General features: G+C 46.4%; 1 protein-coding gene across 5 annotated transcripts in view; it reads right to left on the reverse strand.

The window, feature by feature from the left end:
* Positions 1-15,221, reverse strand: part of RBBP6 (RB binding protein 6, ubiquitin ligase) — a 418,994-nt gene extending 403,773 nt beyond the window's left edge. For 4 of the 5 annotated variants that reach the window (XM_078664819.1, XM_078664818.1, XM_078664817.1 and 1 more), the window contains exon 1: positions 14,094-15,220. In XM_078664819.1, coding sequence (XP_078520945.1) covers positions 14,094-14,259 — 166 coding nt within the window. In that variant the 5' untranslated portion in view covers positions 14,260-15,220. Of the gene's footprint in view, positions 1-14,093 lie in introns of all 5 variants that reach the window. The other variant, XM_078664816.1, reaches the window with a different exon arrangement.
* Positions 15,222-17,923: the final 2,702 nt, after the last annotated feature.

Here is a 17,923-nt window from a genome sequence, read left to right on the forward strand (position 1 = left end):
ATTCTTATGTTACAAATTAAGCACTACAGCTGTGTGTAGGAGGCTCCCAATCACAGATTTTGAATTAAGACTATCTTTAACCTGTTTTTCAGTTCACTTAAATAATCCCTCCACTTAATGTATGTTACATAAAATAGGTTGTCAAATGCAAGTCAGGCAACACAGTGGCGGAAATATAGTGGGCCTGTACCCTGAACAGGGTTAGAGATTTACTGCTAATAAAGCAGGAATAGAAGGTGGAGGGAGCATCACCTAACTTGGAGGAAGAATAAGAAAGCGAAGGAAAATATGTATTACATTTTTTCAATTAGATGGCTTTTTTTTAACTTGTTTTGCAATGCACTGGCTTATGAATAGGGCTTAGAGAAAATAGTCAGAAAGAACTGCCTTGTTCCAGAGTCAGACAAATCTGTTCCATTTCCAGATGTGTCAAAATTAATATGTTGGAAAGTTGTGGCGCTAGATGCTTCTAGGTGTAAGTCTCCCGTCTCGTCTCCGAGCAGCACAGAGGCTACTCTCTCTCCTCCCCAACAATGAACACAGTCGATGGACTAACTCGACCTGCCCCTGAGCAGAAAGTGAAAATGTCTCTCTAAGACACATCAACAACAGAGAAAGGACTACTACCCCTGTCCCCCTATATGTTATCCCGGTGGCCATCTTTGACTAGTCCTCCACTGGGGCAGCCATCTTAGACTAGTCTTCCCCACCCACCGCCCATACCTAAGACCACTTAGGCTTACAGCCCCTCAACCTCACCCACGTACACCCCAACACAACCTCACAAACTCACCCACGTACACCCCCCCTCTCCTCTGCCTACGCCTCCTCCACCATGGAACGCACAGGCGAACACACTTACAAAATCAACTACCCACCAGGGCTCTCCAAGAAAAATGCCAAACGCTACAAACACAACTTCCTGAAGGCTCACCCTGAAACACCGTGTGTGGACACCTACTTCTCACAGATCAATGGAGCCACGAGCACCGATATCATCTTCCACACTCTGCGTAGAGCACAGTGGAGGAAAGCGCTCCTCTCCATTCTCACTAGCTCCACCACCAGTAAATCCGCTCACAGCATGACGCTCTCTATCACGCCATCCCAAGTTTTCCCTGGCAGAGCCACCATCACCATCTACAACAACGGGATCATTTTATTCCAAGCCACAGATAGGAATCTCGACCGACTCGACCACCTGTTCCCTACCTTCCTAGATCACATCACCAAACGGCGGTCCCCCACTTAGCACACACCAAGATGCACCACACCCCCCAATTCCATTCCCCAATATAACCCTCCCTGCCCATCTCAACAGCGGAATGACACACCCCACCCATCCCCCCAGTGCTATAGTTAGTCAAACACCCAACGTAATCCCTCCGCACCCCTCACTCACCGACGAAGATCGTCCCCCTTCCCACATCGCACATACCCTCACCCTCCCTTCCACCCACTCCACACCTCCTACGAGTCTCACTGAACCCACAACGGCCCGGAGCATATCTCCCCCCTCCGTGGCAGATGTCCCTCCCACCCTATCTCCCCCCCCATTCTCACTCCTCACTTCCCCACCCTCCCAACCAGACACACAGAGCTCACCACCCCTCGCTCCTTAACATCCCCCCCTCTCTACCCCCCCATACTCAGCCCCCACTACCATCTTGCCACCCCTATTGTCTTCAGTCTTCACTCATCCCACAACTCACCGGCGTCGCCTCACATCAACGTCCCCGCCCTTACGTCCCAGCCTACCCCTTCCTCACCCACACCCCTCGCCCACATTCTCTCTCATCCATCGAATACCACCCCACTCACTATTACCGCAGAACACTCCGCTGACACCTGCATACCCCACCCCCCTGTCCCCAACTCTGGACTCAACAACCCGCCCACGGCCCTCATCGCCAACGATAGCCCCAACCCACAGCTCGACCTGATTTTAACAACCCTCCTACAAGTCAAAGATGAGCTCCACACCATCAAAGAACTTCTCCACACACACCCCAGACAACACCGACCTACAACCAACACCTCCGTATCCAACAAAGGCCACACCTTCCCCACAGGCCCTCGCACTCGGCACGCTCCAGGGGTGAAACGGGTGAGCTCACACTCCGCGCTGGCCCACTATCCGCGACAACATACACCGCCCACGTCGCGCTCATAACTCCCTGTCGGATCAAGACTTAGACACCCTCCTCCGCTCATTTGGTCCTGGCCCGGTAAAACACACATCGTCCTCTCAACTCCCCATACCCACAATACTCACAAATCCTACTAGGCATCCAACTCTAAGCAGCAGAAGCTCCATCCCCAACAATCTCAGAAAAATACCCCTCGCTCTTGAACACTCGACCGCCCTTCTCACCCCCAGACTCAAATGCATCCTACTCAACTGCAGATCGGCCCAGAGGCACTCCTCCAACATTGCAGATCTCGTCACATCTCTGGATCTTGACCTAACCATTTTGACTGAAACGTGGTCAACTGAAGCCTCTACACCCATCATGGACATACTAGTTCCCCCCAATTACCACATCATTAGACTCGACAGGACCGGCAAGACGGGTGGGGGACTCGCATGCATCATCAGGAGCAACCTCTCCGTTGCTAAAATCACCCCCCCCTCCCTCACGTCTTGTGAACTCTTCTGTCTTGATATCTCCAGCGAGGGCAAACCAGTATGTGCTCTACATCTCATCTATCACCCGCCTGGGGACAACCTCATCTTCACCCAACAACTCATGGACACGATCTCATCCAACGCTGGTCGGCAGATCACGCAAATCTACCTGGGTGACTTCAATCTCCACTGGAACGATCAGGAAGACGCAGTGGTGAATAGTCTCAAAACTTTCCTTGACGCACTTAACCTCACCCAAAATATGCAACAGCCCAACACACGACAAAGGCTCCATACTTTATCTCATCATCGCCAACAAAGACTCCACCCAACTAGGGGCAATCCAACCTTGTGATTGGTCAGACCACCACATTATCACCTTCTTCATCAACGAAAAAGTCAAACCTATCACAGCTCAACCCACCAAATCTAAGATCTGGAAAAGGGACACGAAGAATCTTAACCCCAACTCCCTGCCTCCTCTCCTCACCAATCGCCTCCTTCCCCCTCCTGGCACCGCTGATGTTCAATCGCTGACTGACCACTACCTCGACTCTATGAATTCAATAATCAATGAAGCCGCCCCACTGCAACTAAAGAGAGTCTCCACCAAGATCTCGAACCCTTGGTATGACGGCAGACTCAATGAAGACAGGCGTGCTATGCGAATGGCAGAGCGCACATGGAGATCTGACCCCTCATCACTGCATCGCAAAACACTTAAGAACAAGAGAAATGCCTACTTCAGGAAAATCAAGCGTGCGAAATCCGACTTCTTCAGCCTTCAGCTGGACCAAGCAAAAAACAGACCAAGAAAGCTGTTCTAACTAGTCAAAACTCAAACCAAGACGCAACCCTTACTATCAAACGACACAACAAACGACATCCCACACTGTGAAGACTTTTCTGCTTTCTTTAAGTTAAAGACCGACAGCATAAGGTGTGACCTCCTTAATGATGTAATGAGATACCCAAGCCACATCAAAAGGCCCGACACCCAACCTAAAAACAAGCATTGGCATTGCCAATAGGTCTCGCTTGGGGACCTTAGAAGTATTTAGTTTTGCAGCACAATATCCGATTATGCAACAAGGATATTGTGCTGTAAAACTAAATACTTATATGGTCCCACAAGCGAGACCTATTGGCAATGCCAATGCTTGTTTCTTCTTCTTTTGAAAGAGGTAACACACTGAGATGAAAGCTAAGCTGCGATGACACCTGGGCGCCGGTTTTCTTGGAAGAAGCGAGTCATAAATGTCAGTCACTCCCACCCCCGCCTACCAGCTCACCGTGTTTGGGAATTTTCTGTTTCGTCACTGGAGGGGCGGTGAGCCGGAAGCACACGCGTGTGAACCAATCATGACTTAGGAATGTGCAACTGTGCAAAAACACTTGTGTGCACGTCACGAGAGCCGAGCAGCCGGAGGTGGAACACAACGGACCGTTTTCACGCTCAAAGGAGTAACGGATCAAAGCTGTGACTCGGGCACGGAAACGCATCACTGATTAACTAAATATCAAGTTTAGTTAGGACATGGATTGCAGTCGTTCGTAAAATCATTTGTAGTTAGCAAAAGTGAATTGCGCAAAATGCCCTATTTCACCACATAAAATTGGCGGCAGCTGGAAAACATCCCTCGGCGCATAGGCGATAATGCCGTCAAACAAAATGACACCGCCAGTTAAAACGATGTACCTTTCCGAAATGCCACAGAATGAGAACACAAAGCCCACATACACTAACCTTGGCATAAAGTGCTTTGCTGCCTCGTCGGGGGTAGTAAGCACTACATCAGTGTTCAATTTGAGCAGGAGGTTATAGGTGGGGCTTACGGCGATCATTTCTGAGGGCTGGAACGTAACTATTTGTTATTTTATCGGACTGTGACCCAGAGCAAGAGAGAATGCGGCAGAAAAGGGAGAAGAGAGAATGGAAGGAGGCGGACAGCAGTGCAGAGTGAATTAGGAGGGATGAAAAACAAACTGGAAGAGTGAGATAAAGCGTCAGAGAGAGTAGGGAGGGGATGACAGACGCACAAGGTGGAATCAAAAGTAACATGGTAACCAACTAGCAATCTCTGACACTCGGCAGCAGGTGGTAGACTTCTTAGGCCTGGCACGTATACTTTTAGAACTTAAGAACTGCCTAGATGAATGGAATTAAAATACAAGTAAATGAAAAAGCCTGTGGTTCACTTCCATCCAAGTGATTATCTCAAAAACACGGCAAGTTGCAAGGGATGAGGGAACACGGCCTGGGGGAAGCTGGCTGGGGAGAGAATGCAGAGCGCACGCTGGGCGAAGCCCTTTGATGTGCTGTGAGCGGGCGGGAATGAATGATTAGGGGAGGAGAAGCGGGAAACTGAAAGTATGGCCGGCCTGCGGCCGGCCATGAATAATTAGGGGAGGAGAAGCCCTGGCCGTGAATGCGCGTGCATGTTGCTCACGTGGTTCACATGAACTGCATGAAAACGCCACGAAAACGCCAGCAAAAAGCTGGTGGTTTCATGATGTTTTCGCCGCTTGAATTCTCGCTCCGCTCGATGCGCATGCGCGCATCGATAGGTCGCAAGACCTAATAACGCTTCCTGGTCGTCTTTCGACACCTACTCTGAAGAAGCAATACACAAACTGCTCGGCACCTTGAAGCCCTCTAATCACCTCACAGACCCCCTACCTGCTAATGCTGTAAGAGACTTCACCCCCGTTCTCCTCCCACTCTGGACTAAAATCATTAACAGCTCCCTTCAGCAAGGTCTCATCCCAGACTCCCTCAAAGTGGGGCAAGTCACGCCTATACTCAAGAAACCTACAGCTGACCCTGTTGACTTAAACAATTACCGCCCGATCACCAATATCCCCACTCTGGCCAAGCTGCTGGAAAAATGTGTGCAACTCCAATTAACAAAACACATTGACAAATTCGAACTCCTCGACCCTCATCAATCAGGCTTCCGAGCGAAACACAGCACGGAAACGGCCATGAGACACATAATTGATGACGCCCTCCAAATTCTTGATCGCAACGACTCCTGCCTCCTCATCCTCTTGGACCTCTCCTCAGCATTCGACACGGTCAAACATGAGAATCTACTAGAGCTCCTAAATACCAGAATGGGCTTATCCGGGACGGTGCTCAAATGGTTCACTTCCTTCCTACACAACCGATCTCAGAAGTTCAAGATCAACAACGTGCTGTCCTCACCTGTGCCAGTAGATTTAGGCGTCCCACAAGGTTCTTCCCTCTCACCCACGCTGTTCAACCTCATCATGGAACCACTCGCTACCCTGCTCCAAGCATCCAATGTACATTTGCATATGTATGCCGATGACACTCAACTCTACCTAAAGGTACAATCCCAGATGATATCAAACTTCTGAACGGCACACTTAGAAACACCCAATCGTGGTTGGCCGACAATCACCTCAAACTAAGTGCGCTGAAAACTGAGTTCCTCCTGATATCACCCCCTGCGAAAATTACCACCACCCAATTATGGCTCAATCACCTAACAGCACTCAATGTCAGACCCACCATCGTGGACTCTGCGAAATCCTTAGGTATCACACTTGACGCAAAGCTCAATATGCAACAGCACATTAGCAAAGCAACGAAAGGAGCTAACTTCCAAATCAACACTCTGAGGAAACTCAAACCCTTCCTTCCAGCCAAAGATTTCCTAACTACTGTACAAGCTCTAGTCATCCCCCGCATAGACTATGGAATTGTGGCCCTCAGCGGACTCCCTCTAGCAACAACCGCACCCCTAAGAGCCTCCTTGAATGCTGCCGCGAGACTCATTTCTGGCTCAAGGAAACACTCACATAACCCCTGACTTGAAATCCCTGAAATGGCTTCCCTTTGAAGTCAGAATACAGCTGAAAATTGCTGTTATGACACATTCAGCCATACACCACAAGGCACCCAACTACCTCACTCAAAAGTTGTCTATATCAGGAGGCTCGAGATCCAATAGAAGTGCAAAAACTCTGCTCCTGAAACCTCGCAGATTCCGTAAGGAAAAAACATACAAACGTTCCTTCTCAGGAATGGCACCCAGGATCTGGAATGCACTCCCTCCTGAAACGAGGCTTATCTCCTCCACTGCACTCTTCAAGAAAGAAGTTAAAGCCATCCTTATGGCCAAGTTCACCTGATCCTTACTGTTATTGTTCAGAGACTTTGCACCGTTTCGGTAACGTTGGATACTTACTGGTCCAATAACTTTATATTCATGACCTCCAGACCTCCTTTGCAGTTGGATCAAAGACTCGGCACCGTCTTATAGTATTGTCTATTTTGAGTGCTTATTGGTATCCTCTGATCTCTATTGTAGTTGGATCAGGGTCTTTGCACCGCCTTATTTTATTGCCTATTGGAGTGTTTACTGTTCTCATGATCTCTATTGTAGCTAGACCAGACTCTGCACCGTCTTATATTATTGTCTATTTTGATTGTTTACTGTTATCTCAGGATCTCTATTGTAGCCAGATCAAAGACTCTGCACCCCCTTTTATTTTACTATCTGAGTGCCTATTGGTATCTTATCAGCACAAGACTGTTATCCTATTATGCCACATTTACTATACTGTACCCAATTATTATGTCTAGTCACCCAATTATTATGCCTAGTCACCCTCCTGCTGCCCACTCCCCCCCTGTGAAGCGCTCTGATATCTGTAAAGATCTTGTTCGCGCTATATAAAACTTAAAATAAATAAATAAAGATTCTTTGTAACAAGCATTTACAATGCAATAGGTCTTGCATTTATGAGAGTTTAAGCTATTGGTCTGGGGCCTCTTTAGGGGACCTACCGCACGGTTAAAGGAGAGACTATTACAGTTGTCAATCCTTGAGAGTATCAAAATGATGACAGAGTAATAGTTCTGGGGGTAGGAATTATCACTCTTTTTTTAACTAGCCTCAGAGCGCCAAAAGAGGCAGATGTAATTTTGTTCACCTGATCTTTAAGCTTCATTTCGTTATTTAACAAAAAACTGACATTTTTAGGTTGCCCGCAGCGCGCATGCGCTGCCCTAGGAGAAGGCCTCTTGGAATCACTTCAGACTTCAAGAGACTTCTCCATGTGGGTCTGCCTCCTCCCACACATCCCACTGGCCTTTGCGTGTGACTTTCAATAACGAAAGCACGCAAATGGCCAAAGATGGGTGCATGTCCCTCCTTTTCTCAAAACTTTCACTCCCATGGCCTAGGGGTCTCGGGAGTGAGCAGCGGCGCGCAGGGTGCCATCTGTTCTGATCAGGTTTCCAATTAGCTTTCAATTTCGCTTGAAGCGGCGGGCACAATGGCAGCTGCATTCCTTACAACGCACGTGCGCACCACTCGCAGGCTTGTTTGTGGTTTATATCCCCAAAACGCCCATGGTCCACACCATAACATCCTTTTCTCCCCATCTTCCTAATGCGGGCGGCGGGGTTTCAAAGATAATCATTACCTCCAGTTACGGGGGGGGGGACTCTGCAAGGAGAAAAGCCTTGAGATGTTGCCCAGCACCACATAGATGGGTGGGCGACTCACCTAAAAGCATTGAAGATGATTGTGTAGTAATTAATTTCCACAGACCTGCCTTGGTTAGGTCGTTATTGAACAGTCAGGAAATCCCTGCTGGAAGATCTACCCAAATTCGGTCTCTTCCACTGAGATATTTCAATAAACCATCCCCTAGATGTATTCTGTCTCGAACATCTCCTCTAGTCAACCAAAACAGGTTCACAGCATTGAACGACCTCAAAGCCCAGGACTAGGTCCAATTGTAGATGGGGAGGGTAATTTACTATCTGCATGTTTATCGCATGCAACTCTGGTGCATCCCTTAAAGGTCACACCAGGGGTTCCGGTACATGACAGCAAGGTTATGACAATATTAAGCTGGAATCAGGGCTAAAAAAAAATCATTAAAAATGCACTAGACCCGCTAGTAACCTACAAAATCTCCTCGACCTAACTGAAATGCACTTGACCTCTGACTCTGAAAGCTGAGCAAATGTGACAAGTTAACAAGATTTAAAGCATTTTTATTGCTCATTTACTTTGTGAGCAGTAAAGATGCCTATAAATCTTTCTATCTTGTCCATTACCTCTGCTTTCAGAGGCCGAGGTCAAGTGTCAGCTTGTATTCCTACTCACCAGAAAGGGCGAGTAGGACCTAAAAATAGCTGGTCCTGAATTAATCTGACTCGCAAATGCAAGCGGTCGAGGGAATTTTTCGAGCCCTGTGGAATGTGGCTGGCCTACAATTAAAGATAATTTTAGATGATTGGCTTCAGAAAATGAGGCAATACGACATCTTAGTGTTACAGGAAATCTGAGCTACTAAATATACCCATCTTGAAGGGTTTGTATGTTACAACATTCTTGCCTCATTACCCAAAACGGACTGACCCACTGGGGGCTTAGCAATATGGGTGAACATTACTGCAGGGGGGTGTACCAAGATCATACATATCCATAATGACAACTTGCAAGTTTTAAGATATAAAAGAGGCATGACACCATCTACCCTCTCTTTATAATAATGATTTCTAATACAAACCTAAATCTAATTTTATTAACCTTTTTGATTATATCACTGCATGAAGAAATTCTCAAGATTTTTTATAATACAGCAGGTATTTCTCTGGGTGACGACTAATTCTAAATTGGCAGGAACGGACTCTCGTCTTAATTCCAACAGAGCTCCAACTTGTAACAGTGGTGTAGACAGTGTTTGTCACACCCTGTATTTCCGATTTGCCCTCTATTCATTTTAGCCCTGCCCTTTTTTCTCTTCACTTTTATCCATGCTCCGCTCTCTCTCCCCTCGATCTTGGCTCTTTACTATAACTCTTTAGCAGTGATTAGCTGCGTCTCCATGTTATCATTTGTCTGCTTTTTTTCCTCTGTCCTGTCCTCCACATTCTTTCATTCCATCTTCTCTCTTCTTAATGCTCTCTTCTTCACATCATGGCTGCTTTCTCTTTGTATCTGATTTGCTCTCCTCCTTTTCTTATACTTTGCTCTGTTTCATCTCTCTCCTCTCGTTGTTTCTTCTCCTCTTTACTCTTGCTGTCTTTTATCTCCAACACTGCTGCTGCCTGTGACCCCTGTTGTCAGCCTGTCCATGTCCCTGCCAGGACAGGCATATGCCGGCCTGCCTATGAACATTTACCAGCCAGTCACCATGAAATGTATGTTATTCTTTTTATTTTGAATTAAACAATTATTATTGAGACCACCACCTGCAGGTTCAGAAATTGTAGCCCCGGCACTGTTTCTCTTTTCTAACTGGAGGAAGCTATGAACCCAGACCATAGACCGTAATGCCCCGGGACCAGACCCTGTGCCAGTAGATCTTATTAAACATAATCCCGATATCTGGGGCCCCCTCCTGCTTAATGTTTTAACATATTAGCCAACTCCCTGTTGCCAAGCAAATGGTCGGCTTCTATTATCGTACCAATTTATTTTTTTAAAAGGTGATCATTCTCAACTGAGTTGCTAAGGGCCAATTTCCCTCATAGATTCACCGAAAATGCAGGGTAGGGTTTTATACAATAAGATCAAAGATTGGGCAGAGGAGAACAGTATTCGGCATGTCTGCCAATTGGGTTTTTAGAAATAAGGTGGGCACAAAAGAACAGTGCCTTTTTTTAAACTTGATAATCGGGATATACACAATCCCCCCGCGATCACCAATATATCTTGGCAAATGGATTTGTCCTTTGCATTGGATTTTGCTAACCGATCGCGGTTATGGTCTGTCCTGCTGGAAACTAAAATGGATGAGACCATAGTGCAATTCTTAGCCTATTTACATCAAAATATGAAAGCTGGAATCAGAGTTAATACACAAGAGGAAGTTTACAATGATATTGATGTTTTTAGAGCGGTAAGGCGGGGCTGCTTCCTGGCCCACGACTATTTTATATATGAATAATATACATAAGTTTTAGTAACGCTCACTAATGAGGTTTCAAGAATTAACAGGTGTATACATCGGTCTTTATTATATGCCGATGATGCGGTCCTAGTGGGCAGCATCCCTAAATCCCTGCGCCTTTTAGTATGAGGTTTTGTTGATGGTATGGCCTCAGATTTGTGTATTAATTAAAAAGAAATCTTTTATAATGGCCTGCGGACTTAGGAAGCACGCCTTGAACGTCCTCAATGTCGGCGATCAGAATTTACTAAGCACAGGCACTTTTTCCTATCTGGGTTTGGTTTTTGCTGAATGGTCTGTGGATAGACCATACCGCACATTCCAGGACTAAGTTTTCTACATCAGTTTAGAGATATCATAGTGGACTGTCTTAAATGTGAGGTATGGAAATTCCGTGGCTAGCGGAGGTGAGATCCAGTGTATACAGGATTAGTTATGGAAATTTCTTAGATAACCCCAAATTGGACCCTCCTTATTTTCTACTGTAAATAAAAAATGCAGACAGCCCTGTATAGGTGCTACAACGAGGACAGGCTGGCCACGGAGATAAGTAAATCTAGCATAGTTGCATACCTGCCACTGAATCCAGTAAATCTAGCATAGCTGCATACCTGAATATTGAAGGTAGATACTTGCCCAACTATCTGACTAAACCTATGGGGCGATGGGAGCATACCCTCCTGTTCTGCTTAAGAGCTGGCAAGTATCTACTATGCTTCCCCCTGGTGTTTCAAGCAAATCTTGATTTTATTCATTGCCCACGTAATGGGCACTCGGGCCACACCCATTTAAATTTCTCTGTAAGTTCCATGAACCATATACTAAATCATTCCTGCTCGTTTAAAAAATATATTAAAAAAAATAATAATTGGATTATAGATGCCTACAAAACCCTTCTTGCACTGGACGATTAACTGATAATTTGTGTGGGTACCCTTCTGAAAATAGCAGTTAGAGTCCGCATCTCAATTAACACTTTAATTGTACTTTACAGTCCGCCCTGTAATTGAGAATTGTGTATTAACAAATGTAGGTCTATTTATTGCATGTGCTCACATCTGTAATGGATGTTTTTATCCTAAGATAATGATTATATACACACACACACACACACACGATGGCACACACCCAGGCATTTAGATTGATTCAGCCATAATCATATTTGGCTTTTTTTCTCATTTGTCCTCATTTTGCGAAGTGCTAGTGCATCAAAAAAAAAAACAAAAAAAAAAAAACACGCTTCGGCAACAGCATTCAACCGGCTCGTAAATTCAGATCATGTATTTTTGTACACATTTATTCTTTAAATTATAAATTTCGCATCTGAATTCACTTGGTTTTAGCTATACAGTTCTAGAAAGACCGACCCAAACAGTTTGGCGTTACCATGCATCCTTTAATTCGTTCATTAATTGCCTTCTGGGATTAGAGAAAACATGGGACATCCAACACGGGGGAACCCAACACTACCAAATACTAGTGAAACAATTTGGTATCGAAGAAAAACATACCCTCCAATCATTCACTGTAGGACAGTATGCATGGTGTACCTCTCAGGTCATAGGGCAGGTGTTCAACCTTGCATTGTCAGACTAGGCTTCTGCGCACATGCTAAATTAGTGAGACACCAGGGCCAAAACAAAAGTCACGATACCACATACACGTCAGGCAGGCATACAAGCCCGCAAATCATGCAGAGGACATATTGTCAGAACAAATCAATCCTAGGGGTGGACAGACTGTATGATTCTAGTGGCTATTAAAATATCTATAGTTGCTTTACATTCTCGAATTACATGCTACGCCCAAAGGGTTTCCTAAAATCACACCTGTAATTCTGACCGTAATTAAAACTCGATTATTCCCTCTTATTTTGAATTACCCTGCCTCTCCATACAAATGTCCACCAAATTCCTTCCCTCGAAGTACAGACTATTCCAAGTTCCATGCCTCACTCCTTTATTATGTTTTTTCTGCAAATCGTCTTCAACTCATTTCATACACAACCACCCCTTCTTTCACGCCATATCCATGCAACCCAACAATAACGAAACTCATTTTACCAAAATATATTGGGCATCTATTTGTCTCACCAACAGTTTGCAATTGGCATGCTGAGATTACGGTAAATGTTGTTCTGGTGTTAACACTGATCAGCAGCAGACAAAGCATGATAATGTTGGCTCGGTGCCAACGGCAACACCTGAATTAGGGCTACTTTTAGAAGCCTAATAGCATGCCTAGATAGCTATAACTTCTATGTTAACCCCACAAACATTGATACTTATAAAATTGCAGTTTCTTTAGTACACTTACTCGAGCATACAACGCTGTAGTAAATAACTACAAAGAGTAGGCAGTGTTACTTCCCTAATACATTGCTAATATTTGTGTTGCCACGTTAACCACCAAGTGCATTTTCACCCACAACTGGAAGCAACGTTCCCTACAAACCAGTGCTCTTAGTCCATGATGATTCCAAAGGGACTCTGTAAAGGCGACTGACAGCCGTAACTTGATGCCAGAGAAAACTTACATCTAGCAGAGAACAAGTATATGACCCACAACTCATATCGATTTTAATACTTAAAAAGCTAGTTTTGTAAAACATAATGAAAATATGGTTTAACTCTAAAAGAGGGTACTGAGTAAGCTTGGCACCAAGTATCAAGAGAGCACCATCTGATGTCATCCACTAATTTATGGGTTGTTGAAGTCACTTCTGACACACTGCCATTTTGGTGAACTGACAATTTCTTAACTATTCTTTTATACCACTAATGCATTAGGCCTGGTCACTTGACAGCACAGTTACCACTGAATCATAATCTATTTGATAGACGAACCGCTTTCTGGAAGCGTTCACAGCGGACTTAAATTGTACAGACTGTCCAGAGCAGATTGCCGGAGCATACATACCTTTCAACTACGAACGAGTTAGATTCTTGTAAGATTAACGGGGACAAACTTAATCAAATCGAGAAAGCAAGAATGGTAGTTTGCCCCCTCCCCCAATACTTCACTGGCTGCTGTAAATGAAAATCGCTATGTCCAACCATCTACTTCAATACGCCAAGAGCCATGTAAAAAGAAAAGCACACCTACTGTGCCACTTGTACTTATTCAGATGCAAAAGAAAACTAAACCACTTGAAAAAGAAGCAAAACAGCACTATTCCGATACAACGAAATGCTCAGACCGTTATGCACGCGTACATGAAGTTTGGGAATCTCAAATTATACACACACACTAAAGAAACATCTCCGCTACATACTAAGAAAACTACAGAAGACGTGACAGACGCGTAGGCCATGTACAGTGCAGTTTGGAAATCGTGGTTCTATCCGATAAAAAAAAAACCTTCGCGTACAGAAATGGATGTTTACATTCTGCAGTTCAAACCTCGTTTTCAGCAGATAAACTTTGTAAGATGTTCCAGCACTACTCCACCATTCCCCCCCACCCCACAACTCATAAATGCACAAACGAGCGTAATGTTTTGACGGATCTAGGCTCTTACCTTCCTTAGTCTGCGCGTTGGTTATCTGGAGGTCACAGTCGGCAGCCTTCAGCTTCTCCCGGCCCATGATCTGCTTCTTCAGGTCGCACAGGGAGATGTGCATCCCGTCGAAGGTCACCGTGTCATAGTTCAGTTTGGAGGAAAACTTATAATGCACACACGACATGTTAAAGGCTTTTTGATCCCCCCACCACACAGATACGGGACCCCAACTCCTCCCCTTCAACAATCACACTCCGCCTCCCACCAACCACACACATACAGGGACCCGGGCCCTCCTAGCGGGGCGCAGACTCCCCCCGAAGGACACCACGGAAAACCAACATACTGACTGCACAGCGTGTATTAGAGGAGGGGCCGGCACAAGGCAATGAGAGAGGAACAGAGACACAAGCCGAGCACCAGAAGGGCTGAGAAGTCCGCGGTCAGAGTCCGGGGTCTGCCGCCCTCACGGCAGCCGGTTAGCCACTTGGGGGCTTCGCTCCCTAGCGAAGCACCTCAGTCCTTACTTGAAACGTAACCTGGGTGTCGCTCGGTATATTAGTTCTTGCGGAATGCGATGATCCCTTCCTGGTCTCAACCCCCCTTCCGGATCGTGCCGGTACCGAGTCTTTACGAGAGGCCGGGCTCAGACCCTCAGTCCTTCTGGGGAGCCGGGCGTCCGTATTAAGCGGGCCGAGTGCTGTCAGTCCTACAGCGGTTGCGGGAACAAACAAGTGAGTCCTTCCGGTATCCGAGTAATGGGGTCAGTACTTTCCCTCTGCGGAGCTCAGCGAATATCCAAGCACGGTTCCTCTTCTGCCCTCTCGTACTCCTGCGGGCAATGGCGGCGGCTTCTTCCTGAACGTCACCTTGGGCGGCTGCTCCTAAAAAAGGGATGCAAGGGTCTGTGCGGCCTACCGTGAGTTGTGCGGCCTGCGGGTCCCCGAGGCCCGGCACAAGCACGGTCCTTTCCGGGGTCTCTCGCAGGCCGCCGGCTTATCCTTCCGTCCCCTGACGCCGGGCGCTGGACGGCCAGCGGTGGGAGGACGAAACAGGCTCCTCCAGCGGCGATTCGGTCTTCTCTTCACATTGGCAGCAGCAAATGGCGGCTATCCGTCTGTCACGCGCCCGGGGTTTCTGAGGCCGGGAGCAGGGGCGGCGCGTCACAATGACATCCGGCGAGGGGTTCGTGACGCAAGGGATTGTGACACCGCCTGCTCGGCTTGAAAGGAGAAGGACAAACGGGCAGGGTCACGTGACATGTCTACGTACAAACGCTCACGTCTTCTGCGCCGGAAGAACTTCTGGAACATTTTAAGCATGGACCATGTTATGGCCAGGCAAATGTAAATATCGGCAGAAAAGCAATAACATAATGACCTCATGCCTGATTCTTTTAAAGAGACAGAGGCGAGGATGAAACATTTTCTAGCTTACAGGTCAAGAATTTTCGATTCTATTACGGATACAGAGGCAAGGATAGAAAATGTTCTAGCACTTGGTACAATCATTTTATTTATTTATTTATGCATTTTTTTATAAAGCGCGGACTTTACCCGAAGGTGTTGATGGAGCGAGGGTAGAAACAACATTTTGTATACCCCTAGTGAAATCCCTCTCCCATAACAATAACATGAACTAATTGAGTGGTTTGAATTTCTAATCAACCTAGAGTAAATTTGCACCTACACAAGTACACGTGGGACACTAATTTTGCTTATGTTGCAACCATAATTAACTAATAAATTAACTAATAAAGTGATTTCGTCATGTCCTAAATTAACAAGCTGCTTTAAATTAATCCAAAAGCGGCATGAATGTGCTTTCTGTTTGTCTATTTGTGGCAGAAACTGGAAGATGGGTAAGCAAATTACGCATAAGTGTGGCTTTATTTGCTAGGTAACAACAGGGATACCTTAGTAAAGGGGGAGGTAAACAGAACAGGTTTTTATTCAATAATTAATAGCTATCTGTGTTTGTTTCTATAATAGTTCCTGTATGGTGTCGTGTCCTCACACAATAATGACAGACACTAAATGCCTTTACTCACAAGCTTTATTATCTGCTTCTTGCTCGGTCCAGGTCCCTACTCTAACTGACTCTTTCCTGCCCGTGCCCCTCCTCTTCCTCCTCTTCCTCCACCCCATGACTCCACCCACACCCAACTACTAGAATGCTCAAAACATAACATCTCCCCCTTTGTGAACAAAAGAATGAACTGACTTTATTAGAGTTCTTCAATCAGTCTCTGAGGTCTGTGAAGGTTCCTTCGAGGTCGCAGATTCATGCCACCATCACTCAATTCAGCTTCAGTCCTCTGATCAGGTCTCTGAGCTGTGTCCGTTTGATTGGGTCCTGGTGTTTCCGATGGATTTCCATCCTGTTCAAGCGCCTCTTTCATGCCAGGCGTGCACTTTTGAAAATGAGACACATTCCTGGTGATCCTTCTATTTTCGGACGCCGCCGTGACCATAGTGCCCTTTTGTTGGGTGACAACCAAGGGTTCGTCTTTGAACGTGCAATCTGTTTTTCGGGATTGTTCTTGTTTGACCACCACACACTCCCCTGTCTGTAGTGAAGGAGACTTGGCTCTCCGTCGAGTGTCCGCATACAAATAAGTGCTCTTACTGGTTTGATCAGCCAGGGCCACTTCTTGGTGGACGTGTGTCGGAGACACCGGTCGCAGAGCACCTTCCCACGTCAGAATCCTTGTTCTGATGGGTCGCCCCAGCATAAGAGTGGCCGGACATTTTCCGGTGGTGGCATGGGGTGTAGTTCTGTATGCTCGCAGGACTTCGTTGAGGGCAACTTGCAAGTCTTTCTTCTCGAGCGTGGCCTGTTTGAACGTTTTCTTCAGAGTCGCCATAAACCGCTCAATGGTGCCATTGGCCTGTGGCTACAGAGGCGTGACCTTTCGATGTCTAAAGTTAAGGTGCCTTGCGAACTCTCTAAACTACTGGCCATTGAAAGGAGGACCATTGTCTGTTTTGAGTTCCTTTGGGACACCCCATGCGGCGAACACCTCATCAAGCACCGCAATTGTGCAAGAAGCATTAGTGGATGACACAAATTGGGCAATCGGAAACCTCGAGTACTCATCCATGATAGCCACCACATACTTGCCAGATTGCAGGGGTCCGTAAAAGTACATGGCTAGTTCTTGCCATATCCCACTGGGTAACTTAGTCATTTGAAGCGGAGCTGGGGGTGTTCCATGGCTTACTAGTTGACACTGGGGGCAATCCTTGAGGGTGGCCTCAACCATGGAATCAAGCAGCGGGAACCAAACTCGCCCACGGAGATTTCTTTTGGTTGCAACCACTCCTCTGTGGCTCTCATGAGCCAGGTTAATGACTCCTTGTCGTAGCTGCCTCGGGATGACAATTCGATGATCTCTCAGGAGGAGCCCCTCCGAGGTGGCAGATAGCTCATCACTGATGTGCCTGAACGCTTGCATTTCTTGGCGGACCTGAGGATCGGTATTCTCTTCCTCACTGTCATGCCTCCATCTATGAGAGCGCAGCCGGCGCATCACTTTCTGAAGAATGTTATCTTGGGCGGTGGCTTCCTGGATTGCCTCTAATAGAATGGCTGGAGGTCGGGCTGATCCTACTACAAAGTGTATGTATTCCTCAGCTATTGATGGAGGCGAAACCTGGGATGCCTGAGGGTGTCGGGACATATAGTTCGCAGGGTTCTCCCCTTTCCCCGGTTTGTGTATGATTGTGTATGTGTACTCCTGTAGGCGCAGGCCCCATCGTTCAATTCTAGGTGGCATCTTGGCATTGGGGTTGCCAAATATGGTGATCAACGCCTGGTGGTCCGTTATCATGGTGAAATGTTTACCA

Source organism: Lissotriton helveticus, chromosome 10, assembly GCF_964261635.1.
Source record: "Lissotriton helveticus chromosome 10, aLisHel1.1, whole genome shotgun sequence".
NCBI classification, from domain to species: Eukaryota; Metazoa; Chordata; class Amphibia; order Caudata; family Salamandridae; genus Lissotriton; species Lissotriton helveticus.